The 27,929-nt window shown below is 48.5% G+C and overlaps 1 protein-coding gene and 1 long non-coding RNA gene across 5 annotated transcripts in view; one reads left to right on the plus strand and one right to left on the minus strand.

The window, feature by feature from the left end:
- Positions 1-11,846: 11,846 nt before the first annotated feature.
- The window catches only part of HSPB8 (heat shock protein family B (small) member 8), a 29,447-nt gene continuing 13,364 nt past the window's right edge, over positions 11,847-27,929 (plus strand). The window contains exons 1-2 of one of the 4 annotated variants that reach the window (XM_081842143.1): positions 11,847-12,232; positions 25,661-26,088. In XM_081842143.1, the coding sequence (XP_081698269.1) occupies positions 25,701-26,088 (388 nt within the window). In that variant the 5' untranslated portion in view covers positions 11,847-12,232; positions 25,661-25,700. Of the gene's footprint in view, positions 12,233-25,302; positions 26,089-27,929 lie in introns of those variants that run through there. The other 3 variants (XM_081842142.1, XM_081842144.1, XR_014151417.1) reach the window with 3 other exon arrangements.
- On the minus strand, positions 12,429-25,047 carry LOC309330501. Its single transcript, XR_014151450.1, has 4 exons — positions 24,631-25,047; positions 24,224-24,336; positions 22,683-23,312; positions 12,429-12,664 (listed from the first exon to the last, which is right to left on the minus strand). It is a non-coding gene; the product is annotated as an uncharacterized lncRNA (long non-coding RNA).

Here is a 27,929-nt window from a genome sequence, read left to right on the forward strand (position 1 = left end):
ACAAAATTTGCTGGTGAATGTTTATGAGGATTTTTTTTAAAAACCCCTCAAAATGTTGCAAAATGTGGAGAACTGAATTTAAATTTGGGGAAATGAGAAACTGAGATAAGTGAAATTGACACAACCTTCCATTCCTATCACAGGGCATTGGTAGCTCACCTTTAATAATAATTGTCAGAGCTGCCTCTAGGTCCCAGCTCACAGAGGACCAACGCTAGCCAGTAATAACGTATAAAAGTCTTTATTGAAGGTTAGTTTCCATTTCCAAACCGCAGCGTGCAACTCTACGTCTTAGAAGCTAGACCGGCGAAGCTCCATCTGAGTCTCCGCCTCCTAGACACCAGTTTAAGACTCTAGCTTTACTCCACCTCTTCCGTTGTTCTTTCCTCCTCTGGGTCCTTCTGCCCCCTGGGGTTTCCTCCTTTCTGGACTCTTCTGACGCTGACCCCCCCTGAGTCTTGCCCCTCCTTCCGGCGGGCTTTAGGACCTGGCTCCCTATCCGGGCTGCCTGCTGTGCCGCTCGCCTGTACATTTGAACTTGGCGCGCGCGCCCAGCCAGTAACTTTCCTCTTGACCGTTTCCCCGCTCTCCGATGGAGGCGTGGTCAATCCTGACTCATCTCCTCTGGCTGGTGGTGAGAACACTGGTCCCGATGCCTGGGACTCCTCCCCCCCACTGCGCTCTGGTGGGGAAGCTGGTCCTGATTTCCAACTGCTGCTCTGGGAGTCCCCGTTGGCCCCTTCCTTCTGGGGTTTCCCCCTTGGCACCCCCCTTGCCCTGGCCATCGGCGCTCCCTTCTGTGAATCTTCCGATTCGCTGGAGAGGCTCATGGAATCCCTCGGACCACTTTCATCTCCTGTGCTTCCCTCGGATTCCTCCCCCTCGCTCTCCATTTCCTCCCTCTCCTGTGCCTCTGCCTTCTTAGCCCCTGACATCCATCCCCCCCTCGAAGCCCCCCCTTCCCCCCTCCCCCTCTTCAGGTGCGGGTTCTGGGTGCTCCAGTGTTGTGGGGGTGAGTGCAGGATACAGTTCGTCCCCCGTGGCGTGCAGCCAGCCGGATAAGTCCGGGAAGTCCTCAATGGTCTCGTCGACGGCGATCTCCTCTGCTTCCATCTCCTGGGCGGTGTGTTCGAACCCGGGATCTTCCCCCAACTCGCCCATGACCCCCTCTTCCCCTGTCGCCTGGGGTGATGCTGCGTGCAATGGCCCTCTCGGCAGTTCCCTGCGCCACCCCATGTCAGGTTGATCCTCCCACCAATAGGAGCCCCCTGTGCCAAACCCCGAGAGCGATCCCTCTGGAGAGCTAGTCTCTAGCGTCGTGTCCTCAGCTGAAGAGAACCCCTGAAACGTGCTGGCTGAGAGTGTGGGTGTGAAAAGATATTCGTCGAAATAATCTGCCGGCATGGACCTGTGTGGGAAAAGTGCGTGGAACTCGTCTTTGAGCCATTGCTCCTCCACGGCATAGTCCGGTACCCACCTGTTGGCGCTGACCGGGGTGTCTTCCCTGGCAAGGAGATATTCAATCCCTTCCTCCCCCCATCTCGAGTCTAAAATCGCTGTGGCCTCGTTGAGTGGCTCCCTTCTCGGTGACCCCCCCTTCGTGGGCGCTTCCATGAGCGGGTCTGGTGCTGTCCCTGGCGCCTGAAACCTGTGAGGTGCCTTGTAGGGCGTGAGCACCGATCTATGAAAGACCGGGTGCATTCTGGATCCCTCCGGGAGTGTCAACCGGAAGGCCACTGGGTTGATCTGTGCCTCGACTTTGTAAGGGCCTATCTGCTTGTGTCCGAGCTTCTTCTTAGCTAACGATCTGGCCGGCACTGCCTGGGCTGCTAACCAGACCCAGTCCCCCACCTGGATGTCCTCCCCAACTCTCCTGTGTCTGTCTGCCTGCATTTTGTACGCGTGTTTTGCTAGCTCTAACTGCCTTCGGAGCTGCTCGTGGATCTCCTGTAACTCTGCTGCCAAGGCCTCTGCTCCCTGCGGCTCCCCCTCCCCCACTTTCTCTAAACCCGGGAAGGTTCTGGGATGCCGCCCATTGTTGGCGAAAAACGGTGTCACCCCCGTGGACACATGTTTCGTGTTGTTGTAGGCAAACTCGGCCAGCGGTAGGTAGTCCACCCAGGTCGAGGGCTGTTGGTTCGCGTAGCATCTCAGGTACTGCTGCATGATGGCGTTGACCCTCTCCGCTTGCCCGTTGGTCTGCGGGTGTCTTGCCGACGCTAGGCTGACCTTGACATTCAGGATGCCCATCAGCTTCTGCCAGAAGCTGGAGATGAACTGGCGCCCCCGGTCGGACAGGATAGACCGTGGTAGACCGTGCACCTTGAACACGTGGTCTATGAACAGCTTGGCGGTCTGCTCCGCTGTGGCCACCTTCGCGCAAGGAATGAAGTGGGCCATCTTGGTGAACAAGTCTACTACCACGAGTACTGCTGTTTTGCCCCTCGAGCTGGGCAGATCAGTGACAAAGTCCAGGGCCACCCTCTCCCACGGTTCGAGCGGGGTCTGTAGCGGTTCCAACAGTCCCGCCGGCGGCCTGTGTACTGGCTTGGCCCTTTGACAGGTGTCGCACCTATTGACGTAATCCGCGACTTCTCCCCTCATCTTGGGCCACCAAAAGTCTCTGGCTACTAAGTCCACAGTCTTCTCTTTGCCGAAGTGCCCGGCGCTGGGCGCGTCGTGTAACTGTTGCAGTACTCTCGCGCGGAGGTCGTCTCCCGGCACGTAGAGGGCCCCTTTGCGGATGAGCAGTCCGTCGCGGATCTGGAACTCGTCATCCTTCGCTGTGCCACGGCGCACCTCCTCCATCTTGGCTCGTGCGAAGGAGTCCGTCTGCAGCGCGCGCCGTACTGCGTCCAGGTCCACCGTGGCTGAGGCGCATGCCCACGCTTTCGGTGCGAAAATGTGTTTGGCCGCCGCCGGTGCCTCTTCCTCGAGATACTGCGGTTTCCTGGATAGCGCATCCGCCATGATATTGTTGTCTCCCGGGATGTATTCTATCCTGAAGTCGAAATCTGCAAAGAACTCCGCCCAGCGGATGTGTCTCTGGTTCAGGAACCTCGCCGTGCGCCAGTACTCCAAGTTCTTATGGTCCGTGCGGACCTGCACTGTGTGCTTGGCTCCGATGAGGAAGTGCCGCCACGCCTTGAACGCGGCATGAATGGCCAGCAACTCTCTGTCCCAGATGGTGTAGTTCTGCTCCGACTTGCTGAGTTTTCTGGAGTAGAAAGCGCACGGCCTCCAGTCCCCTTGTGGATCTCGCTGCAACAGGACTGCCCCCACGGCTCTGTCTGAGGCATCCGTCTCAACCCTCATGGGTTTGCTGGGGTTTACATGTAGTAATTGTTCTTCAGACGCGAAGAGACGCTTGAGTTTCTGAAAGGACTGCTCCGCCTGCTCCGTCCAGATGAATTTCTTCTTCTTTGAGCTGAGGGTGTCGGTGATGGCCGCCGTCTGCATAGCGAAACCCTTGATAAACTTGCGATAAAAGTTGGCAAAGCCGACAAACTTCTGGACCTCCTTCCGATTGCGCGGGCTTTTCCAGTCCAGCACTGAGCGGACCTTGGCGCTGTCCATGGCGAGTCCCTTGTCTGACAGCTTGTAGCCCAGGAAATCCACCTCCGTCACGTCGAACTGGCACTTCTCCAGTTTGGCGTAAAGCCTGTGCTCTCGTAGTCTCTGCAGGACTTCCTTGACATCCCTCTCGTGGGCCTCCTGCGACTCCGAGAAGATCAGGATGTCGTCCAGGAAGCAGACGCATTTCTTGTAGAGGAGACCCGCCAAGACGTGGTGCATGAAGGCTTGAAAACAGTGGGAACCATTTTGTAATCCAAACGGCATAACTCTATATTCATAGGTGCCTAGCGGCGTAAACATGGCCGTCTTCCACTCGTCGCCCTCTCGCACGCGTATAAGATTGTATGCTCCGCGTAGATCCAACTTGGTAAAGATGCGACCTTTCCTCACCGTCGCCAGTAGGTCATCGATCTTGGGCATGGGGAAGGCTGTGGGCTTGGTTTTCGAGTTCAAGATTCTGTAATCAACTACCAGCCTCTTTTGGGGGCATGTCCCGCTTCTTCACAAAAAACACGGGACTGCCCCCCACTGCCTTGGATTCCCGGATGAATCCCCGCTGCAAGTTGTGGTCTATGAACTCCTTGAGTTCTTGCATTTCATCCTCAGACATGGAATACAGTTTTCCAGTTGGCAGCGTCGCCCCCGGCAGGAGGTCAATCTTGCAGTCGTAGGGCCTGTGGGGAGGTAGCTTATCCGCCTCCTTCTCGCAGAAGACCTCCAAAAACACCTTGTACTTGTTGGGTACCGCTTGCACCATGCCTAGCTGTAGTTGTGGAGCATCCTCTTGCCCCTCATCCTCCTGGGTAGGCAGTATGCAATTCGCTGCGCAGTAGGAAGAGCTGAAGGTCAATTGGCGCTGGTACCATGCTAATGCCGGACTGTGCCGGTCCAGCCAGCTCATGCCCAACACTATGGGAGTGTCCGACAGTTGGGTGACGTTGAAGCTGATGATTTCGCGATGATTCCCAATTTGCATCACCATTGGCGGTGTTTGCTGCACCACTTGTCCCCCTAGCAACTCCCTGCCGTCCACTGTCACCACTTTCAACGGCATCGTGGCAGGCAGAAGCGCTATGTTATGTCGAGTGACGAAATCCACTCCTATAAAGTCTGCATTGCTGCCAGAGTCAATGGTGATAGGGATTTCCATGGTGAGTCCAGTGGGCAGCTGAAGCGATGCGGTGAGTTGCACCACTGGTTTGGGTGGGAGGGGGTCTGTGGGCTGTAAGATCCCTGGGGACTGCTTCACTGACTCGTCTGGCTGGGCCCCAGTGCTTCTGATTCCAGCCAGACATCGTCGTTTCCCTGCTGTGGTTCACACTGCTGAACTATTTCCGTAACTGTCGCTGAGGCTGCAGTGTGCTTGCAAATCCTCTGGGGACACTCTTTCGCCATGTGCTGAGCACTGTCGCAGATGTAACACTTCCTGTTCCCTCTAGGAGGCTTCGGTTTGACTGCTCCCGGCGTTAGGGCTCTGGCTGCTGACTGAGCCTTGGCACCACCTAACTCCATCGGCTCCTCTCCCCCTCCCAGTGGGGGCGTGGATTGAGCGCGCGCTGTTTCCCTGGGAAAGAAAGGCGGTGCTCTTGCCGGTGTGCGTCCCCAACGCCCTTCGTCTTTGCCCCAGGAACGTTCTTCCAGCCTCACCCCAATCGTCAGCGCTCTCTGGATCACGTCTTTAGTGGTCTGGGGCCTCTCCCCCCTCGCAATTTCGTCTTTCACAGCTCCGTTCAGCCCCTCCCAGAACAGGTCTCTGACGGCAGCTGAATCTTTTTCCCATCCCAGCGCATTGACCAGTGCAAAGAAACGGGAGTGATATTGTCTTACAGTGGCTCTCCCCTGTTTCAACCCATGTATCTCTTTTCTGGCGATATCTACATCAATCTCTGATAAAAAGCACGCATCCATCGCCTTAATGAAGGCTTTCGCATCTCTGAGGGCTGGGTCTTTGTCTCGGTACAGATTCCGCAGCCACGCCTTAGCGTCTCTGTGGAGATGCGTTAATATGAAGCCTACTTTCTCCTGCTCATCCCTAAAGTCCTTCTCCAGCAATTCTAGGGCGAAAACCACGTCTGCTCTGAAGTTAGGGTACTGCTGCAGATTCCCATCGAAATGCGACACAAGGCTGCCTCCTCTCTTTCCCAGCCCAATCCCCTCTGGTCTGGTTCCCGGCGCCCCCTGTTTAGTCAACATTTCCAACCTGATTTGCAGATCCTTGCAGACAGCAGCGGCTTGGTCTTCCCTCTTCCTGGATGCCAGTATTTCCGAGTTAAGTTGTGCCACTGCGTTTTGCAGGGCTGTTATGTGTTCTTCGGTAGTCATCTTGTCTTGCTTTCGTGAGCTCGCGAAGCACCAATCTTCACCCCTTGCTGCGTCCACTCACGTTGCGAGGTTTTATTTTGAGGGATGGAGCTTACTGTCATAGCTGCCTCTAGGTCCCAGCTCACAGAGGACCAACGCTAGCCAGTAATAACGTATAAAAGTCTTTATTGAAGGTTAGTTTCCATTTCCAAACCGCAGCGTGCAACTCTACGTCTTAGAAGCTAGACCGGCGAAGCTCCATCTGAGTCTCCGCCTCCTAGACACCAGTTTAAGACTCTAGCTTTACTCCACCTCTTCCGTTGTTCTTTCCTCCTCTGGGTCCTTCTGCCCCCTGGGGTTTCCTCCTTTCTGGACTCTTCTGACGCTGACCCCCCTGAGTCTTGCCCCTCCTTCCGGCGGGCTTTAGGACCTGGCTCCCTATCCGGGCTGCCTGCTGTGCCGCTCGCCTGTACATTTGAACTTGGCGCGCGCGCCCAGCCAGTAACTTTCCTCTTGACCGTTTCCCCGCTCTCCGATGGAGGCGTGGTCAATCCTGACTCATCTCCTCTGGCTGGTGGTGAGAACACTGGTCCCGATGGCTGGGACTCCTCCCCCCCACTGCGCTCTGGTGGGGAAGCTGGTCCTGATTCCCAACTGCTGCTCTGGGAGTCCCCGCTGGCCCCTTCCTTCTGGGGTTTCCCCCTTGGCACCCCCCTTGCCCTGGCCATCGGCGCTCCCTTCTGTGAATCTTCCGATTCGCTGGAGAGGCTCATGGAATCCCTCGGACCACTTTCATCTCCTGTGCTTCCCTCGGATTCCTCCCCCTCGCTCTCCATTTCCTCCCTCTCCTGTGCCTCTGCTCCTGAGCCCCTGACAATAATATAGTAATTTATTATTTCTACCCCACCCATCTGGCTGGGTTTCCCCAGCTACTCTGGGCAGCTTCCAACAAAAGATTAAAAATATATTAAAACATCAGTCATTAAAAACTTCCCTAAACAGGTCTGCCTTCAGATGTCCTCTAAATGTCAATACTCTCCAAGTATTGTTGGACTAAAACTGCAAAGGGGCAGATGGGGCTCATCAACTTGGGAAGGTAGCCCAGGTTCCATTTAGGAGTAGGAAAACTCTGATTCGAAACCACTTGCAGGATATCTTCAGGCGAAGAAAGGGCTAAGGGGTAAAGCCTAAAAAAGTCTGGAGTTAAATCCTTAAGACAGCTGAATGGTGCCTTGCACACCTCCTTCCAGCTACTCCTGCAGCCAAGCTGGTGCCAAACATCTTGCTCTGCTTTCCTTTGGACCACACCAGTGAGGCCCAGAACGGGGTCTTGTCATCTGGGCAGCCCAGGACCTCCAGACCTTTAAAGCCCTAAATGGCCTCAGTCCAGTATACCTGAAGGAGCGTCTCCACCTCCAGTCTACTCTTTACCCATCACTGCTATCAGAGACCCTTTTGCCTTGCATGAAAAAGGTGCCAGCATCTCCAAGTAGGGCTATGTGAGAACACTCTCTGAAACCCGTGTCAGCAATGAATTTGTCTAGTCCTCCTTTAGAGCAATCTAGTTTGGTGGTCATCCCTGCCTCCTGTGGCAGCGAGTTCCATAGTTTAACTAGGAGGACTTTCTTTTATCTGAATCTTCCAACATTCAGCTTCATTGGAAGTCCATGAGTCCTAGTAACATGGGAGACGCAGAAACACATTTCTCTGGCCAATTACGCCATGCCTAATTTTATAAACCTCTTTCATCATCGCTCAGGTCCAGTATATCTGAAGGAGCGTCTCCACCCCCATCATTCTGCCCAGACACTGAGGTCCAGCACCGAGGGCCTTCTGGCGGTTCCCTCACTGCGGGAAGCTAAGTTACATGGAACCAGGCAGAGGGCCTTCTTGGTAGTGGCACCCGCCCTGTGGAAAGCCCTCCCACCAGTTGTCAAAGAGAAAAATAACTACCAAACTTTTAGAAGACATTTAAAGGCAGCCCTGTTTAGGGAAGCTTTTAATGTTTAATAGGTTATTGTATTTTAGTGTTTTGTTGGAAGCCGCCCAGGGTGGCTCGGGGGACCCAGCCAGATGGGCAGGGTATAAATAAATTATTATTATTATTATTATTATTATTATTATTATTATTATTATTATTATTATTGTCAGAGCTGCCTCTAGGTCCCAGCTCACAGAGGACCAACGCCAGGCTGATGTTATGTACAAAAGTCTTTATTGAAGTTTAATTTCCATTTCAAAGCCAGAGCGTGCAGCCCTACGTCTAGACTCTAGATCGGCGAAGTCCCGTCTGAGTCTCCGCCCCTTCCACACCAGTTTAAGATCCTAGCCCTGCTCCACCTCCTGCGCTGCTCTCTTCTCCTCTGGGTCCTCCTGCCCTCTGGGGCATTGCCCTTTCTGGACTCTTCCGACGCTGAGTCGCTTAGCTCCTCCCCCTGCCTCCGGCGTGCTTTAGGACCCGGTTCCCAATCCTCACTCTCTGCTGTCCCGCGCTCCTTTACATTTGAACTTGCTTCTCGCGCCAACCCAGTGACCTTTCTCCTAACCGTTACACTACTTCTATCACTGCTTCCCTCTTCCGTGACATTGGCCGGATCTGACCTCCCTTCCGTTGTCCGACTCTCTGAGGGAGGCATGGTAGACTCTGCCTCGTCTCCTCTCCCTGGTGGGGAAAGCACTGGCCCCGATGCCTGGGACTCTTCCCCCCCACTCTGCTCTGGTGGGGAAGCTGGTCCTGATTTCCAACTACTGCTCTGGGAGTCCCTGCTGCCCCCTTGCTCCTGGGGCGTTCCCCTTGGGACCCCCCTGCCCCTGGCCACTGGCGCTCCCTTCTGTGAATCTTCCGATTCGCTGGAGAGGCTCATGGAATCCCTCGGACCACCGTCCCCTCCTACGCTCCCTTCGGATTCCTCCCCCTCGCTCTCCATCTCCCATCTTCCCTGTGCCTCAGCTCCTGAGCCCCTGACAATTATACACACTGCCCAGGCTTGCACTGCGGAGAGGTCACTTCAGTGCTGCTAATGCAGCAGCTTGATTTCATCCTCACACTCCATCATCTCTTGAGACACACAGTTGTCGTCAACAACAACTCCCAGCATCCTTGGTTCCATTGGCCATGCTGACTGGGGCTGATGGGAGCTGGATTCTAACTGTTAAGTTGTGGGTGAACATATCAGACGACACAGCGATTCTTCAAACAGCTCTTGTTTATTCTGAGGCCAGGACTGAACTGAACTGAAGGCCTCAGTCAGCCTGCTTATATAGAGCTCCAGTACAACGTTACTGTAGCAACTTTCTAAAACTATCCAATCACTGAATGTCACTTTCGATCCTTCATTTGCATAACTATCTACAGTATCCCCCTGCTGGCCCAGGGTGAGAATTCCAGTACATAACACCAACCAAAACAGGAGAGCATCAGGTTGGGGGAGGCTAATCTGGAGGAGGGGGTGGGCACAGATTCCCTCTCCCTAAGCTGTATAAAGTAAAACAATGCTCTTGTCAGTCATCCTCGGGTATCATGTGTCTCAGAAGTGGAGTGAAAGGCTGAAACAGGGGGAATACGAGGGTAGCATGGGGAGGGGGCGCTGAGACCAGGGAACAAATGGCTGGAGAAGGTAGGTACTTTCCCCTTGCCCAGATCCAGCTGCCACAGCAGGGGAGGCAAGACTCCCAGCTCCCTTCTTCCTACCAGGAGAAAGGAGCAAAGCAATGGAATCTGGGCTGGGCAATGGCCCATCGCTAGGGGTAGAGGAACTGGAGTCAGAGGGGAAAGGGACAGTATGGTTACCGAGGACCTAGACACACCCTCCCTGGCACAGGGAGTATCTGCACACTTGACCATCTAGCAAGGCACAAGGGCAAGTGAGAGCACCTTGCCTGATCTTTAAAAGCTTGGTGGGTGGGTGTGCCAAGCCATTGGGACAATTTTGTGGCTTCCATGCAATTTTGACCTCCTTGCCTACAGCTTGGGACTCCTCGAACTTGGAGCAATCCTTTTAGTCTGTCTAACCTTGGCTTTCCCATCATCAAACCTGGACGTAGAAGCTGCTGTGATTCATTTCCCTATTGCTGAACCTCTTATCTCTTGTCTGTTGTGATAAAGACCTCTTCCTTCTTCTCGAGTAAGAGCCTATGTCATGGTGGGCTGGATGGAAGCCAGAACTACTGTGTCAGCAACTGGTAGCAAAATTTATTTAGAACACCACGCAAAAGATAAACACCAACAGGAGCAGATACAACAAGGCTGTTGTTTTTTTACTTGCAGCTTTACTGTTACTGCTGAAATCTTAGCAAGTCAGGCCATTACTGATTTTCTGCCAATTACCCAGAGAACTTGTGGTAGACTGTAATGATGTACTTTTGGCTGCCTCTCTTGTCAAGTACCCCAAATATTAAAGTACCCTATACAGTCATGGGACGTGGATGGCGCTGTGAGTTAAACTACAGAGCCTAGGACTTGCCGATCAGAAGGTTGGCGGTTCGAATCCCCGCGATGGGGTGAGCTCCCGTTGCTCGGTCCCTGCTCCTGCCAACCTAGCAGTTTGAAAGCACGTCAAAGTGCAAGTAGATAAATAGGTACCACTCCGGCGGGAAGGTAAACGGCATTTCTGTGCGCTGCTCTGGTTCGCCAGAAGCGGCTTAGTCATGCTGGCGACATGACCTGGAAGCTGTATGCCGTCTCCCTCGGCCAGTAAAACGTGATGAGCACCACAACCCCAGAGTCATCCACGACTGGACCTAATGGTCAGGGTCCCTATACCTTTACTTTATACAGTCGCACCTTGGAAGCTGAACAGAATCTGTTCTGGAAGTCCGTTTGACTTCCAAAACATTTGGAAACCAAAGCACGGCTTCTGATTGGCTGCAGGAAGCTCCTGCAGCCAATCGGAAGCTGCAGAAGCCCCATGAGACGTTCGGGTTCCAAAGAATGTTCGCAAACTGGAACAGTCACTTCCAGGTTTGTGGCATTCGGGAGCCAAAAGTCTGAGTACAAAGGTGTTTGGAATCCAAGGTATGACTGTAAATACAAAATAATGGCAGCGCTGATCACAGATGTGAGGCACGGCATTTTAAAAAGGCCCAGGAATAGTGATCTGGCCCAGGGATGCGGGAGAGTTGCTGTTTTGCTTACATTTTAACGAGAAACAAATTCACACTTTTCAGATCAGTGTGTGAATCCAAACACAGCTGCCCTTCAACATTCACAGTGCCTCAAATTTTGCAGTGTAGTCATCCAGACAGACAATGTTTATACAAAAGCACCTATATTGAAAAGGCATGCATTAGTAAAGTAACATACAAAAAGATCCTTTCCATTAGGGAAAATCACTTGCAAAAACGTGTATATTAGTTAAAGCTGCGTATAAAAACGTGTACATTATTTATTTATTGAATTTATATCCTGTCCTTTCTCCCCCCAAAAGGAGCCCAAAATATTAGGTGAAATTCACACTAAAATGCTGATAAATTTCCTTGAGGGTTTCTTCTTATCGAGTCACAAACAGATGCAGAAATGTGCAGAAATGAATTTAAGACTGGTGGGGGAGGGAAACAGAGAGAGAAATGAAATTGAAAGCATTGTTCATTTCTCATTTCACTCCTTTATTTTGGCAGCTGGCTCAAATGTAGGACTCCAAAATGAAAGAGAAGGCATCTCAAGATCCTGGAAAGGGGTGCAGGTGTGGTGAAAATGTGGCTTTTATTTCCAGGAAATGCATTTCAGCCAATAGGTATTTCAAGGCCTTTTATTTTCCAGAGGGTTAATTGAAAAACAGCCTGCAGCCACCCAGCCTGCGTTTGTTTCTTTGATCCCTTCTTTCCCCCCTCCATCCAATAAAAGCCCAATTGCTATCAGCAGTTTCCAGCTGATGCAGGTTGGGTGGTTTTGGGTGGAGTTAAATGCAGTTCCTCGCTCTGGCCTCCCAAGTGTCAGGGTCAGAAGCGACTGGGCGAAAACCGCAGGCCTTCCGGAGAGAGCGCTGGGCTTGAGCCAAGGCCATCTCTGCTGGGGGAAAAAACCAAGCAAAAACAAAGCGGACAACCTCCAAGCTCCTTTTCCTAGGGCCTCTCCAGATAGCATTCCTGGCACATTGCCTCGCTCCACCTCTGCCCAGTGTGAGAACACAGCTTTGCTGTGTGGCTGCCTGCCCAGGGAAGTCAGGGACACGGCTGAAAGCTTTTTCTATCTGCATTGCTGAACTGTCAAGAGGAGTAGGGGACTGAGTGGTGCACGTCTGATTCAGCACTGAAGGCGCCATTGCTCAGTTGGGAAGGGAACGCCCCAGAGCCTACTTCAGTGACTGGGCACTGCCTGGCATCCTTTGGAGACCTTTCCAGACAGAGGCTTCTGTGGGTAAGAGACTACTAGGGAGCCGGGGGTGGGGGTGGGGAGGAAGACTTGATGCTTTGAGCTATGGGAGGGGTCATGCTTTCAAACTGCATATGTGGATGTTTCAGAGTTTAGATCTCTCCTGCATGCATTTCAGACCTCCAGTCCCGGTGGGATTTAGCCTGGGAGAGCAAACCACAAAGATAAACAGAGCATCACATGCTAATTTAAAGGTTTATTATGCCTGCACCAAGTTTTAGACTTTCCTGGGGCGGGTTTCGCAGTGTTAGGGCTATTGCAACGAAAGCAACAAAATTGTCCCATTTTCCCTTGAAGGTTAACAGCTATATTCTTGTAGCACAAGCTTTTGTGCACCAGAAAACAAAGTCTTTAAGGTGCCACAAGACTCTTCGTCTCTGAAGTGCTGTTACTGGTTGGCAGATTCTCTCTCTACACCTGTGTGTGAGAGGGAAAGTGGGTTAAGAAATGCCAGAGATAAGAGTAACTCCAAGGCATGTTTCTGTGAAGCTCAAATGTCTCCTAGTTTATTGCAGTGACCTTTCACAACAGCTGTTATTGGTGAGAACGCACAATGCTTCCAGACTTGTCGGTATTTTTGCAGGAGGGATTCAAGAGTATACTGCAACTTTTGGTTGGTGCAATTAAAAGGCATGAAGAGCTTTGTCGCCCTGGCATGACATAATCACTTTTTGAAAAAGTGTGGTTAGGAACGCATTGAAACGGATGGACAAAAGGCTGATTGGGAAATAAATCGGAGCAAATGTTCCGTATTGACTGGTGGTAACAGTGTTAGCAGTAGAGACGACCCTGGGCTCAACTGAGTCCTAGATTAGTTAAATCAAACTTGCCAATAAATTCAGGTGCAGCAGGGTTCATGTCAGCAGAATATCGTCTGAAACTGGAATGTTATTTCACAGGTTTCTGAATGTTAGGTGTAAGCCTGTTAACAAATCTTCCCTTGTGACTTCCTCCTTTATATGTTGGTGTCTTGGTTCAGATAAGCCTTGCTCTCCACATTACCATGCTGATTAAAGCCATAGGCCCTGTCTGAGGTTTTGATGATGAAATAATAATTTAACCCTGCAGCACAGGATTCCTGTGCGTGATACCCAGAAGTATGTCTTACCAGCATCAGTAGGGCTTATCCCCACATATATAGGATTGAAATCTTGATCCCCAGAAGCACAATACATTTAGAACAGGATTATTCCCCCTTTAAACAGTCATGGCTTCCCCCCAATGGCACCTCAAAAGTGAAGTTTGTTAATGGTCAAAACAAAATAAAAAAATTCCTTCCAGTAGCACCTTAAAGACCAACTGAGTTAGTTCTAGGTATGAGCTTTCGTGTGCATGCACACTTCTTCAGATACACTGAAACAGAAGTCACCGGACCTTTCTATATAGTGAGAAGGTGGGGAGGGGTATTACTCAGAAGGGTGGTGGGAATGGGTGATTGGCAGATAGCTGCGATGAGCCTGTTGACGACTCTTAACGACTGCAATAGGTCTAACAGGAAAAAGCAAGGGGTGAGAAGGTGAAAAATGGCTTTGTCATGTATAATGTTAATGGTGCTGAGAGTTGTTGGAGACCCCTTTCCCCTCAGTCCCCTGGGAAAAGGAATTGACTGTTAAACCACTCTGGCAACAGTAGCTCTGTGAGGGGAATAGGGGGTCTCCTAGCAACGCTCAGCAACCTTTACAAACTACACTTCCCAAGATTCTTTGGGGGAAGCCATGGCTGTTTAAAGTGGTGTGATACTGCTTTAAAGGTACAGTGCATATATGGTTGTAGTTTGGATTAATATGTTGTCCAAACCCGGGCTCATGGTTTAGCTCTCTCCAGATTAGCCATTAGTTGTAACCGTGGTTTTCCTGCTACTGTGGAGAGAAGGTTCTCTTGTTTTTTCACAGTCAAGCGGTATATGCATATTGTTAAACAAATAAATCGTGAAATTAAAGTGCTAGGCCACATGGCTGCAACCAGCATCTTCTTTATCCCTGAGGAAGGATGGGTGAGATAACATCTGTTTCTGTTTTCTGCTTCTCATTTCTCCAGTCTTCAGTTCAGTTCTGTACTTCTCATCAGTTAGCCTTTTTAAAAAAAGAAAAGAAGGGTCATGAAAATTCATCAGCATTTTTGCATGAACATCCTAATAAACACATTTTTGTATGCAGTGGCTCTTAAGGAACTTATTTTTAGCAAAGCAGTCTTCCCTGATATAATGCGTTATTGTATGTCATATGCATTTTTATGGAGACTACCCTAGTATAGGCATTTTTGTACACACTTCTTGGCTAGAGAACTGCATCGCAAACTCCTAAAAAGTGCAAATTTTGAAGGTTGGCTGTGTTTTAGTTTGTCTATTCTTCCAAGAAGTGCAAATTCGGAAGGGCTTAAATGCAAACTGCATGGAATTTCTGCCCCACCCCTTACACTTACACCTCTGGGCCCAGACATACATATCCGAGCAGTGGCGTAGCGTGGGTTGTCAGCACCCGGGGCAAGGCAAGTAATTTGCGCCCCCTAACCCATGGATTTGCGCCCCCTAACCCGTGGATTTGCGCCCCCTAACCCTAACCCCCAGATGTTGCGCCCGGTGCGGCCGGCCCCCCCTGCACCCCCCACGCTACGCCACTGTATCCGAGGCAGGTCCCAGAAGCACTGGGTTCAAGGAAGATAATCACGCCACGCTGTGTAGATACCCATGGGGCTCAAGGAGTGTGTGGCATCTGCACAGCTGCCTGCCCTTCTCAGCTGCCACTGCCCATCCTCATCTGCCTCTGTTTAACCTCTGGGGGGGGCACTTTGCCCAGGTTCCTCTCAAAAAAAATATAGCAACGGCCTTGGCAGGGGAAGGAGGGAGGGGCAGGTCTAAGCTGAATAGCTACCAAACACAGGACCTTAGCTTGCTATGTATTTTTATTGATTGGGGGGGGGGGACAACTGCCCCTCCCTGCCCCCCCAGCTACACCCATGTCATGAGTGCCCTTGAACTCTGATCACGGCTCTTACGTGCCTGGATGCAGGGCTATTTTTTCTAGAAAAAAAAAAAAAAGTTGTGTGTGTGTTTGTGTAGAAAGCAGTCTAATGTATAAAGGTGACATTTACATTCATTGCCCCACTCACTTTTTTTCCTGCGGCCCAGCCTGCCATGGTCATGTGGCTCACCATTTGTGCTGCATATAGGCCTAAGGCTGTATCATCCCACATAATAATAATAATAATAATAATAATAATAATAATAATAATGCTGCCATCCATCTGGATGGGTTTCCCCAGCCATTCTAGGCGGCTTCCAGCAAAATATTAAAATCACAGTAAAACATCAAACATTAAAAGCTTCCCTAAACAGGGCTGCCTTCAGGTGTCTTCTAGAAGTCAGGTAGTTGTTTATTTCCTTGACATCTGATGGGAGGGCGTTTCACAAAGAGGGTGCCACTACCGAGAAGGCCCTCTGCCTGCTTCCCTGTAACTTGGCTTCTCACAGGGAGGGAACCGCCAGAAGGCCCTGGGCGCTGGACCTCAGTATCTGGGTAGAACGATGGGGGTGGAGACGCTCCTTCAGTCCCATCTCCCCCCACCCCAAAGAAATCTGGCAAAGTGTCGTTTGTTGAACATTTAAAGTGGTGTACTTAGTTAAACATGGAGTGCAGATGAGACCACAATGGCAGCAGCTGTCCAGGATTTCAGGCAACGATCTCACCCTCCCTGCAGATGCCGTTCAGGATCGAACCTGCAAATGTAGATGCTCTCCCATGAAGAGGTGGTCCTTCTGCTAGAATAAGATTCCTAAATTCGCAACCCAGGCTTGCTGCATATAGTAGACTGCTTAACCCTCCCCGCCCCACAGAACACTTGTTTGTTTGTTTGTTTGTTTGTTTGTTTGTTTGTTTGTTTGTTTGTTTTGTCTATTGCCCTACTCCCGTAGATCTCAGGGCAGTTCACAACATAAAATCACAATATATATTTTAAAAAACCCAGAAGATACATAATAAAAACAAAAACAACCCAATAATAGCCCCCTTCCAAAACACATTTAAAAGGGCATCGGATGTCAAACGGCCAAAGGCCTGGTTAAAGAGGAACATTTTCACCTGGTAAAGGTAATTTATTATTTATACCCAGCCCATCTGGCTGCGTTTCCCCAGCCACTCTGGGAGGCTACCAATCAAGTGTTAAAAACAATACAGCATTAAATATTAAAAACTTCCCTAAAAGGGGCTGCCTTCAGATGTCTTTAGATAGGATAGCTGCTTATTTCCTTCACATCTGAAGGGAGGGTGTTCCACAGGGCGGGTGCCACCACCAAGAAGGCCCTCTGCCTGGTTCCCTGTAACCTCACTTCTCACAATGAGGGAACCACCAGAAGGCCCTCGGCGCTGGAGCTCAGTGTCCGGGCTGAACAACCTGGGTATAAGATGGAGGGGGCTCACAGCATTAACACCCCAGCAGATCTTGCTTCCCCATTAGTCACAGCTCTAGATCCAGGACAGAGCAAGCAGGTCTCTGTGTCTCCAACTCCCAGCCCGCTTCCAGCTCAGTCACTTGTCGGTAATCAAGCCTATCTCGGGAGTAACTGGCAACACTCCCAGGCACCCGGCTTGGTCTCCTGTTGACCTCCCTGGCTGCATTCCCAGCAAGATCCAGGCTAGGTCGTGATAGGCGATTCTTCTCAGCGTGAGAAGAACACACCCCCTCCCTCCTGCACTCCCGGCAGGGAAAAGGAGATAGACAGAAACGTTTTTACATGCTTTTATTTCTGTCTTTGAAGCATAACAGAAAACATGACTGCTCTCTTCAAGCTCCAGCAGTCGAGAGACAAACACCTCCTGTACTTCCTCTACAAGAGCAAGAGGAAGAGCTCATATTACACTCTGAGCTAATTCCAGTGCATTGCCCTGTGAATTGACTGTCCCTCTGTTTCCCACGTAACATCACTCACTTCCCTATGGCTACTGTTCTCCTAGCAGCTAGGACAGGGCCAGGTGGAGGGAATGCCCACCCATTAGCCCAGAGGGCATCGTTCCTTAGGGATAGCTCTTGCAACCTAGCCTATTCTTTGTGGGTGCTGATGAGGGCACTTTTAAGTGGTCAGCTGAGGTCATGGTTTTACAGTGGAACTTCTCCCCAGTTAAAATCTGGCTGCTTTAAAGGAAGTAAAAAATAAAAATAAAAATGTCAGGGGATATGATTGCAGACCTCCTGCATCACACTGTTTGGCCCTTGTTCCTAGCCAGCTGTGTTGTGGATTCAGAGGACAGGGAAACACTGGTGGTTGCCTAGCAACAGCAGCGAGAAACATACCCCATTCTCTTCCAGGCCAGCCCTAAGAGAGTTGGGAGGGTGCCCTGCGGTCGCTAGGCAACAGCAAAAGGCTTCAGTTCCATCACCAACCTTTTGAGATAGAACTAATTTGGAATATACAGGGATTGAGCACTCTACAATCAAGGGGTGTATAAATTTTATGAAATGAAAGAGGATTAAAAACTGAGATTAAAATTTGCGTCCTCCGCCCAGTTTGCAGAGCGTAGAATGGCTGAGTTCTGAGTTCACAGAAGGATTCAATGCTGCCTCTTTTTAGGCCTCAGGCAGAATTGGGAGTGCCTAGTTCCCTATTATAAACAGTAATTATCTCACATGTGATGTAATGTTAGGCAGATTGGATTCAGACTGTGGATAGCAGGCATGCATGCTTTAAGTCTCCAGGGGTGGTCAAACGATGGAGATCTTGTTAAACTCAACTGAGTCAGGAATGGTATTTCCTTTTATCGTCTGTGACGGATGTCTTCTAGAGCCTCCCAACTTTAGGTATTTATTATACCCCGCCCTTCAACAAGATTTACATGTAAGCTGCTGTTCACTCAGTCTCAGTTCTCTCCCACACACACACACACACACACACACCACTAGCAAAATACAGTGGTACCTCGGGTTACATACACTTCAGGTTACATATGCTTCAGGTTACACACTCTGCTAACCCAGAAATAGTACCTTGGGTTAAGAACTTGGCTTCAGGATGAGAACAGAAATTGCACAGTGGCAGCAGGAGGCTGCATTAGCTAAAGTGGTGCTTCAGGTTAAGAACAGTTTCAGGTTAAGAACGGACCTCCGGAACGAATTAAGTACTTAACCTGAGGTACCACTGTAAGGTTAAGAATAGTAGGGAATGTTGTATACCACCATGATGTATTTTTAAAAAATGGTTTGGTGATTTATTTATTTATTATATATATAAAAACCTGAAATAATTAAGTAAATAAACTGCATATGCCAAGTCAGTCCATTGGTCCATTGAGCTCCATTATGTCTACACTGACCAGCAGCAGCTCTTCAGGGTTTCAGATGGGGTTCTGCCCCAGCCCTACACTGAGACGCCAGGGGTCGAGCTTGGGACCGCTTGAATATAAATCATATGCTCTGTCACATAGCTAATTTCCCTCTCATAGGAGGCTGCTTTATACTGTGTCAGGCCACTGGCCCATATAGCTCAGTACTGTCTACGCTGACTGGCAGCAGCTTCTGAACTTTCATTACAACGGGTCGCATGCACAACATAAATTTAAAGTGCATGGCTTTCCCCAAAGAATCCTGGGAGCCGCAGTTTGTTAAGGGAAGTATCCCAGCATTCTTGCGGCAGAGGGAACTGTGTGCTTAAAATACAGTGGTACCTTGGTTCTCAAACGCCTTGGTACTCAAACAACTTGGAACCCAAACACTGCAAACCTAGAAGTGTGTGTTCCGGTTTGCGAACTTTTTTCAGAAGCCGAACGTGCTCCGTTTCAAGTGTTACGCTTCCATTTTGAGTGCCACACTTCCATTTTGAGTGCCACACTTCCATTTTGAGTGTTACGCTGAGGTCTGTCTGTTTTTGTTATTCATTTTGTGGCTCTTTTTGTTTTGTTTTTGTGACTGTGTGGAACCCAGTTCAGCTACTTATTGATTGAGTGACTGCAGTACATTGTTTATTGCTTTCATTTTATGGATCAGTGGTCTCGTTGGATAGTAAAATTCTTGTTAAATTGCTGTTTTAGGGGTTGTTTTTTAAAGTCTAGAATGGATTAATCCATTTTGCATTACTTTCTATGGGAAAGCGCACCTTGGTTTGGGAACGTTTTCCTTTTGGAACGGACTTCCGGAACGGATTAAGTTTGAGAACCAAGGTACCACTATATGTGGTATGCATTTGACTACAGTTTTAGCCTAGAATATACAGTTGCTTACTTCAGAGCCCAATCGGACTAAATTCCCTCTATTTCCAGTGTTGGAGCTATGAGAGCTGTTGTTTATGTTGTCAAAAACACAGCATCCAGGCACAAGATGGGAGCACCAGCAGGCTTGGGGAAATCTTGAGATTATGCAGAAGTACCCCAAGAAACCAGCTTATCCTGAAGGTTCATCCTTCCCAGTTACTCCACCAGCTCCAGACTTTGCCTTGGATACCAGCTGTCAACACCTACTGACAGCAGGACTCTCCCTTTGGGTGCTGACTCAGGCTCAGTCAATTTCACACATGTGGCGAGACATAATCTGCTTTCTAAACTGCTCAAACCAGAATGCATAGTTCATTGAAAGCGAGCAGTTTGTATAGACCTTAAGTAAAGACACAGAGCTTCTACAGTTTCAGTATTATTTCCTAGGCTGCCTGTACACCATACACTTAAAACTAAGAATTCTGGACACTAAAGTTTGTTTCTAGGTGCCAGGAATTATAGCCCTGCGGGGGTAAACTATAGTTTCTGGAATGAGGAGAATCCTAAAACAATCCAAAAAGGGGGTCGGGCCCTTTTAACTCATTATTATTTATCGGTACCTGCCCTTCACCCTAAGGTCCCACGGCAGGTTACAACATTTAAAACACATTTTAAAAACAGTTTAAAACACTGCAATATTTTGTTCTGAGTGACCCCTTCCCGTATTTTTCTATAATAATATCAAGTGTCCTTATTGCCAGGGTGGATAAAAATCAATGATTTTTTAAAAAAATCAGATTCTTTTATTTAAATCAGATTTTTTTCTTATTTAAATTGGATTTTTAAAATAAAGTGCTTTTGGAGGAAAAATCTTTCTAAAGATAGTTTTCTATTTAAGTTACATTATAGTCCAAAGGCTATTCATCAGGAAATAGGATTTGCTTTAAGTTTTTCATGTGTGCTAAAACTCAGTCTAAGTTTTTGGGATTTTTTTTAATTGTTCAACCAAATCAGTTAACAAACATGGATCCATATGCTATAATGTTATTGTTTTAGTTAAATAAATAGTTTAAATTGTTATTAAGGAAATGATTGTTTTTCTCCTTCCAATAAAAGTACAGCAGAAAAGTTGCCCAAATATAAACAGTTAACTTATTAAACCTCACAATAATTTCATAATCATCGGTCTATGTATTTCTAATAATATAATCAAATCAGAAATTTTTGTAAAAACTACTCTGAAAATTTATAATTCCAAAAATGAAACCTTCCTCTGGTTGTAAATATTAAGATTATACCAGCAAAAATGAGTCTTTTTGTAAAAAAAATGATTTAAATCAAATCCACCCTGTTTATTGTAACCTCGTGCCAGTGGCGTAGCGTGGGGGGTGCAGGGGGGGCTGGCCGCACCGGGCGCAACATCTGGGGGTTAGGGAAATCCACGGGTTAGGGGGCGCAAATCCATGGGTTAGGGGGCGCAAATTACTTGCCTTGCCCCGGGTGCTGATAACCCACGCTACGTCACTGCCTCGTGCATTTTGTTCATCCATGGAGAAAATCTAAGGTATTAATCCTCCACATTTCAACTTAAGAAGAGCTCTCGGGTGCCGGGTGATATGAACGCCTCCTGCTGAGACTCCCTATTGCTGTTGCCAGTCAGAGTCATGAGGGCTGGGCAAGATGGTCTGATTCAACATCAGGCAATGTGATACAACCCTAAGAAGTAGGCTATTGCCTTCAAATAAGGTTGCCAACTTTTAAAAGCAGTACTTTATAAACAGCCTTGGCACTTGGTGCCATAAATAGACATTCCTACACCTGAGACAAGCTCTCTGAACTCTTCACCCCCTTCGGCCGGAACCAACGCTGGGTTAAGACACATAGTCATGGGCTTTTTAAAGATATTACTGAAGAAATGCTCTTGAAGCTGCTTAAGCAAGACTGCTCCTGTTGAGAGGTGCTTGCGAGTACAGTGCTACCTCAGGTTAAGTACTTAATTCGTTCCGGAGGTCTGTACTTAACCTGAAACTGTTCTTAACCTGAAGCACCACTTTAGCTAATGGGGCCTCCTGCTGCTGCCGCGCTGCCGGAGCCCGATTTCTGTTCTTATCCTGAAGCAAAGTTCTTAACCTGAAGCACGATTTCTGGGTTAGCGGAGTGTGTAACCTGAAGCATATGTAACCTGAAGCGTATGTAACCTGAAGTACCACTGTAACCCCTGCTGGCTGCTGCCACAGTTCAATGTCATGCCCCCCCCCCCAATTTTATCCTTCTTGACAAAGCTGAATGTGCTACGCTGGGTTAGGCCGTGGGTGTGTCCTGCTGCCCTGACTAAGCCTCCGAGAAAGCTGACGTCTAGCTTTTTTAATCTACTACCTGGAAAGCTTTATATATTTAGTAGGCTCATTTTGCTTTCTTCATCCAAGGAGATCAGGGAGGCTTAAACCAGAGGGTCTTTTAGAACCAGAGAGCCACATTCTCTTCTGGGCAAGATTCTGGGGGCCACATGTCTGTGGTGGGCAGGGCCAGAGGCAAAAGTGAGTAGAGCAATGAATGCAATTTTTACTTTTGTACATTAAGCTACCTTCTATACACACACCTGTGTCCTCAACCCAGACAAGCATGAGGCATTATCAAAGACACATTCCAGCCAGGCAAAAACATTTGGGGCATGAAGCAGGACCAGTGCAGAGTATGACCTGGGGAATATGCTAAGGGATGGACAGAGAGGCCTGGAGAGCTGCATTTGACCCCTGGGCCTGAGGCTCTTCCCATTGTTGTTGTTGTTTAGTTGTTTAGTCGTGTCCGACTCTTCGTGACCCCACGGACCAGAGCACGCCAGGCACTCCTGTCTTCCACTGCCTCCCACAGTGTGGTCAAACTCATGTTTGTAGCTTCGACAACACTGTCCAGCCATCTCGTCCTCTGTCGTCCCCTTCTCCTTGTGCCCGCCATCTTTCCCAACATCAGGGTCTTTCCCAGGGAGTCTTCTCTTCTCATGAGTTGGCCAAAGTATTGGAGCCTCAGCTTCAGGATCTGTCCTTCCAGTGAGCACTCAGGGCTGATTTCCTTAAGAATGGATAGGTTTGATCTTCTTCCCATAGACATCTTTTATCACAACAACCTTGTGAGGTGGGATAGACTCAAAGATTGTGGCCCAGGGTCTCCCCATAAGATTCAAGAACACTGAGCGCCAGAGGAATTGTCATAGCTCAGTAGTGCAGCACATGCTTTGGGCTGGGGAAAACTGAAATTCTTACCTTGAATTCCTCTACCCGGGCTTCATTGAGGGCATTCCTAGTACAGTGGTACCTCGGTTTCAGAACGTAATCCGTTCCGGAAGTCCATCCGAGTTCCAAAACGTTCAAAAACCGAAAGCCTCAAAACGGAAAATTCAAAACAGAAGCTGCGTTTCCTGTTTGACTTCCGAGGCGCGTTCGAAAACCGAGGCATTTATTTCTGGGTTTTTGGCATTCGAGTTCTGAAACGTTTGACTATGGAGGCGTTCGAAAACCGAGGTACCACTGTATGCACAAAACAAAGGGAAGATGGATGGGTGGTCAACAGTTTCTTGGGCTGGGAAAAACTCCTTTTTGAAACCCTGTAGAGACCGCCAGTCAGAAGAGACCAGGGCTTGGGGGATCTTCAGCCCTCCAGTTGCTGTTGGACTCCAACTCCCAACAGCCTCAGCAGTCATGGCTAATAGTCAAGAATGATGGGAGTTGTAGTTCAGCAACATCTGGTGGGCCAAAGTTTCCCTCGATAGACGATACTGAGGTAAATGACTGGAGTTATTCGATGGGTGGAGACTTCAGCCAGGATCTCTTGCATTCTAATCTGACCCTCTAACCACTACTGCACGATGCTGGCTCATCTTTAATTATTCCACGCTGAAAGGAAAACATTACATAATGATAATTACAGGTATTAAAATAATATTATTACAGCATAATCTTTGATGCCTATTGCCCCCAGACAGGGTTGCACCCAGGAAAAGTATCCTCAACGCCCCACCTAGCTGTGTACTTCTTCACACGGTGTGTAATTAACTTGTGGGACTCACTGCCACAAGATGAGGCAATATATTCATTATTATTATTGCATTTATATCCCACCTTTTCCTCCACAGTACTGGGAGGTTGGTTAGACTGGGAGGAAGCAACTGGCCCAAGCCCACCTAGTGAGCTTCATAACTGAGTGGGGGTCTTGAACCTGATCTCCCAGCTCCAAGTCCGACACTCTAACCACTACACCACTCTGCCTCTGCAGTCATGGCTTCCCCCCAAAAAATCCTGAGCACTTTAGTTTTTAATGATGTTGAGAGTTGTCAGAAGACACCTCACTGAAAAGTGGATGAATGGCTGATGGTATAAGCACCCCTCAAATCAAAATGACTACATCATGAATGAATTGGGATAATTAAAAATAATATAATTATAATAATGAATGTAACCACTCATAATCATCATCATCAATAAATAATAGTGGTCATGCTCTTTGTCATGTAACTATCCCAGAACAAATGCCCAATAAACACAGATAAGAGCTTAGCATTGCCCACACTGATTTGCAGCAGCTCTCCCAGGCCTACCTCAAATCAATCAAAATAAGCTTTACTGTACTAGCCAAAGGCCATGACAAAACCATGCAAACACTGTCAGGAAAAGAAATATCTATATAACTATACAACTGTATATAAAAAGCAGAGCCGCTGCCTGAACCAACCCAATCATAAAATGCAGATATACGTGTAGATTAGAGACTTCACAAAGCATGCGATGTTTTCCTATTTATATCTTACAGTTTACTGCAGTTTTGTCCCGGTAGTTCTTCCTGATGCATTAGACAGGGGTCAGCAAACTTTTTCAGCAGGGAGCCGGTCCACTGTCCCTCAGACCTTGTGGGGGGACCGGACTATATTTTGAGAGAAAAATAATGAACGCATTCCTGTGCCCCACAAATAACCCAGAGGTGCATTTTAAATAAAAGCACTCATGCTACTCATGTAAAAACACCAGGCAGGCCCCACAAATAACCCAGAGATGCATTTTAAATAAAAGGACACATTCTACTCATGTAATAACATGCTGATTCCCGGACTGTCCGCGGACCAGATTTAGAAGGCGATTGGGCTGGATCCGGCCCCTGGGCCTTAGTTTGCCTACCCATGTATTAGCATAACTGAGCAGCCACAGAACCCTCTCCTACCTGGAGTTGCCAAGGATTAAACCTGAGAGCTTCATCCATGCAAGGCAGGTCCTCTTCCACTGACCCATGGATTTCCCCCAATAAATATCCATTAGACTGAGTTGCTCCATCTATTTTAGGATTGTCAACACTGATTGGTTCCCCAGGGTTTCAAACCGGGAATCTCTCCTAGCCCTACCTGGAGATGGAAACCAGGGATTGGACCTCTGCTTGCAAAGCACTGAGCTAAAAGGCTCCCCCCCCCCCAAAAAAATAAGGCAGCTTTCTATGTCCACTTGCCTTTTTAAAGGTGCCACAACAACAAGGCTCTGTTTTCAGGGCAAACCCCCAAGAGGTGATATTAAGAGACGTTTGCAGAGGAACAGGCCTGACACCCCAAACTAATAATAGCCGCCTTGCCTGCTTTATGTTAAGAGGGAAGGAGCGAAGGAGAAGGTGGGGCTGGTGAGAGAGGCTGTCTAAACTTGGCTCTCCATTGGGGCTTGTCTGTCCCACTGGGGTGAAGTCAGCTGTTTCAGCCCAGATTCTCCAGGGCTGTTTCACCCTCTCCAAAAATACGGCTTTGCAGGGCACGCATTGCAACACCAGCAGCAGCACTAAAGCGCTTATAAATAGAGGGCAAGCAGCTGCCTGGAACTTCAGAGAAGTTTCGCGGCTCTTACGAAAGAGGTTTATTTAAGCTCCTGTGTGAGCAACAGGAGAGGGAGTTTTTTAATCGGGAGAGCGCAGCAGCCAGGTGCTTTTGCTTTTCAACCTTGCGGCCAAAGGATTGCTCGCCGCCTCTCCGGAATTCAAAAGCAAACAGGAGCTCCTCTGGTTTATTTCTCAGCGTTGAAGAGGTGCTTTCTCATTTCAGATTTGCGGACGGGAACATTTTCATTTTGGGTGCTTTAAAAGCGGGGAAGTATCCAGGTATCGGTCGAACCAGCACCTTTGAAGCTGAAATTTCACATACAGCACTTGAGTGATATTTTTGGGTCCCGAACCAAATTCAGTCAAGTTATCTTTCTTGGATTTTTCTCTCCCTTAGTCTCTGACTCTTCTCGGCTCCGACTCGGAAGAAACTTGTCATGGCTGACAGCCAGATCCCCTTCTCATGCCATTATCCCGGCCGGCACCGGACCCTTCGAGACACGTTCCGGGAACCCAGCTTGTCTTCGCGGCTTCTGGACGATGACTTTGGCCTGTCCTCCTTCCCCGCAGGCCTGACCTCAGACTGGCCGGACTGGGCCCGCTCCCGACTGGGTCCAGCGTGGCCGGGGTCGCTGAGGTCCCGGACCACTGGCCTATCCCCGCCAGGATATGGCCCCAGATTTGGGGAGTACACAGAAGGTCCGGCCTTTGGGGGCAGCCCTCCCCCCTTTTCCGGGGAGCCGTGGAAAGTGTGTGTCAACGTGCAGAGCTTTAAACCCGAGGAACTGACGGTGAAAACCAAGGACGGCTATGTGGAAGTCTCAGGTGAGTGATGGGGAAATTAAGCAGAGGGCTGTCATTTTGGATTTGGGGGTGGGAAGGTACATGTCAGAGCAAGCCTTCGAAACATGTGTAAGACTAAGAACCCATCTTCACTACCCAGCTAAGGCAGTGTCGTCACATCTTATTTATTATTTGTTTTATTGCATCTATATTATCCCACCTTTTCCCCCTCATGGGGACGTACGTGATTCTTCGCTTCCTTCTTTAACCTCCACAACAACCCTGTGAGGTAGGTGAGGCTTAAGAGGCGGTGACAGGCCTATGGTTACCTAGTGAGCTACAGGCCCAAGGGAGGATTTGAACCTGGGTCTCCCAGGTCTTAATCTGATGCTCTAACCACTAAATCACTGACTTTGCAGTCATGGCTTCCTCCAAAGAATCCCGAGAACTGTAGTTCCCCTATTCCTCCCAGAGAGCTGCAATTCCCAGAGTAGCTGAGGAAACCCAGCAAGATGGATAGGATTGGTTTGTTTATTTAGATTTAGATGATTTAGATTTAGATGATTTAGATTTAGATGATTTAGATTTAGATTTATAGTTCACTGAGAAGAGGGATTGACTGTTGAACCATGCTGGGAATTGTAGTTTTGTGAGGGGACTAGGGTCTCCTAACAACTTTCAGCACCCTTAACAAACTGCCTAGGATTTTTTGGGGGGTGGGGGAAGAAATGTATGTTGCTGATTGAACAGCCTTCACTATCTCCAGAAAGCACCTATTATGATTCATTTTATAATCTCCAAATTCACTGAAATTCAATTCCCGTTTGAAGGCGGGGAGGCGGGGAAACTAATCAACCAAAGCTTCTTTTTTTCATTGCCCCAACCAGGGGGAAAATGAATTAATGTGCTTTAATAGGATTTTCTGGGATCTATGCATTAATACTGTAATAATAATATAACAGGCTTCCTCAGCCTCGGCCCTCCAGATGTTTTGACACCACAATTCCCATCATCCCTGACTACTGGTCCTGCTAGCTAGGGATCATGGGAGTTGTAGGCCAAAAACATCCGGAGGGCCGAGGCTGAGGAAGTCTGATATAATAATAATAAATTACTATTTATATGCTGCCCATCTGATATTAAAGTATCTATATACCACCCACTCCTATAAAATACCTAGGTGATGTGTAAGAATGCAGAGGAATGCAGTGAAGCCTAAAGGAGTGTTGAAAACAATGCAGAATGTTCACTAATGTGACTGGCTCTTTATTTTTTTTTTAAAGTAATTTTTATTAATTTTACAACATAAACAAAAAACAGACAAACATAACACGACTTCCCCAAACCTCCCCTTCACTGCATCCTTATTTTAAAATTTTTTAGCAATCCTTCATCCCTTTTTATATTTAATTCTCTTTAAAGTTTTTTTAAATTTCAATTTTTACAGCTGTAATTCTTTATATCCAATCCCTTGACATCTTAACATTCCGAAATTTTACAACAATTTTTAAGATAGATTTTGAATGTGACTGGCTCTTTATAAGAATAATTCAACAGCTGCAAAGGCCTGAACAAGGGTCTTCAAGAGACAAAGTTGAAAGCAAGGAGGCCTCTGCTTTCCGCAGCATGGGGTTAGTGACATTCAATCCCCGACATCTAGTTGAAGCCTGTCGGGCTTCTGAGACAGGGAGAATGAAAGCAAAGTGCGTCATTTGATTCCTGGCCGGTTGCCATATGTGTGAACTGCTTGTTTTTGAGATGCCTTCTGTTTGGAGTTCTGTGGTTCCTAGGAAGCTGGTTTATACTGAGTCAGACCATTGGTCCACCTTGCTCACTACTGTCTACACTGGCTGGCAGAGGTTCTCCAGGGCTTCAGGCAAGGG

This window comes from Podarcis erhardii (assembly GCF_964252035.2).
Source record: "Podarcis erhardii genome assembly, chromosome: 15".
Taxonomy (NCBI): domain Eukaryota; kingdom Metazoa; phylum Chordata; class Lepidosauria; order Squamata; family Lacertidae; genus Podarcis; species Podarcis erhardii.